At 38.3% G+C, this 1,301-nt stretch overlaps 1 protein-coding gene across 6 annotated transcripts in view; it reads left to right on the plus strand.

Moving 5' to 3' along the window:
* LOC106873867 (glucose-induced degradation protein 4 homolog) overlaps window positions 1–1,301 on the plus strand; it is a 51,911-nt gene that overhangs the window by 34,147 nt on the left and 16,463 nt on the right. For 4 of the 6 annotated variants that reach the window (XR_001409931.2, XR_001409930.2, XR_008264944.1 and 1 more), the window contains exon 5: window positions 999–1,117. Coding sequence is in view for 1 of the 6 variants with exons in the window: in XM_014921385.2 (XP_014776871.1) it covers window positions 999–1,062 (64 nt within the window). In the remaining 5 variants the exon portion in view is untranslated. The remainder of the gene's footprint in view (window positions 1–998; window positions 1,118–1,301) is intronic. The other 2 variants (XR_008264943.1, XM_014921385.2) reach the window with 1 other exon arrangement.

Raw genomic sequence — 1,301 nt, forward strand, 5'->3', positions numbered from 1 at the left:
TATATATATATATATATATATATATATATATATATATATATCTGTGTGTCTGTGTTTGTCCCCTCACCATCACTTGACAACTGATGCTGGTGTGTTTACATCCCCGTAACTTAGTGCTTTGGCATAAGAGACCAATAGAATAAGTACTAGGCTTACAAAGAATAAGTCCTGGGGTCGATTTGTTTGACAAAAGGCGGTGCTCCAGCATGGTCACAGTCAAATGACTGAAAGAAATAAAAGAGTGAAAGAAAATACAACATGACTCAGAAGGATTGAAATAAATTTAATTATTAGAAAGCCTTAGCTTATTTAATTGCTTCATCTTTAACCCTTTAGCATTCAGATTACTCTGTCAAGTGTAATGCTTATTTATTCACATTGGTTTAAATTAATCATGCATTATCTTGTAGATCTGAAATTTCAATGATGTGATTGTAGTAGGTGTGAGAGGCCAGATCTGCCCAGTTTGAACATAAAACAAGTAGAAAATTTGGGGGCTGGATATGGCCAGTTTAAATGCTAAAGGGTTAAATGGCACAAAATATCAACTGCAGTTGTAGACCCTATCAATCGAGCTGTTGTATGGTATAGCTGACAAACCAGAGGTCTCTGCCAAGCTCCAGTATGGTTTCTACTGCAGGATGCCTTTCCTTGCACCAACCACCGGACTGAACGTACTGGACGCTTTTTACATGGCACCAGCACCAGTGAGGTCACCAAGTAACTTACAAAATAAGACACCCCGCCATCCTTTCAATTGAGGGAGGTGGCTTTGTGCCAGGTGATGAGAGATATGATAGAGGAACAAAAACAGATGTCTTGCTGTAGAGGAGATCCATTAGTATGAATAATTTTGACAGCTAAAATAAGGTTTTGTTAACTGAAGATGTAAAATGACTATATTTACTCCATTTAATACCACTTTATTTATATTTCCTATCAATAACATTCTTTCTTTATTTCTGCATTATTTTATTTTTTTTTGTTTTTTGTTTTAGGTACCAGTCCTTAAAACTGGAACACGTCAGTGAACAGAGCGCCCCTGTCTATGCATTCCGATGACAAGTGTGAGTTCTCAGTGTGGGCATAGTGCGTATGTGTCTAACTGCTTGCCTAAGTGAGTGCATGTTTGCTGCCAAATAAAAACAACAAAAAACAAACAAAAAAGATGCCCTCCTCTTGTCCCACGCCCCTCTTCCCCCAGCCCACCACCAGCTGCTAACTCTATTTCTTCAAGTGCCATAAGTGGTAGCCTCCTGCATCATGCTAGCAACAGCATACTACTTACTATACTAGCATTA

The sequence above is a fragment of the Octopus bimaculoides genome, chromosome 1 (genome assembly GCF_001194135.2).
Source record: "Octopus bimaculoides isolate UCB-OBI-ISO-001 chromosome 1, ASM119413v2, whole genome shotgun sequence".
Classification (NCBI taxonomy): Eukaryota; Metazoa; Mollusca; class Cephalopoda; order Octopoda; family Octopodidae; genus Octopus; species Octopus bimaculoides.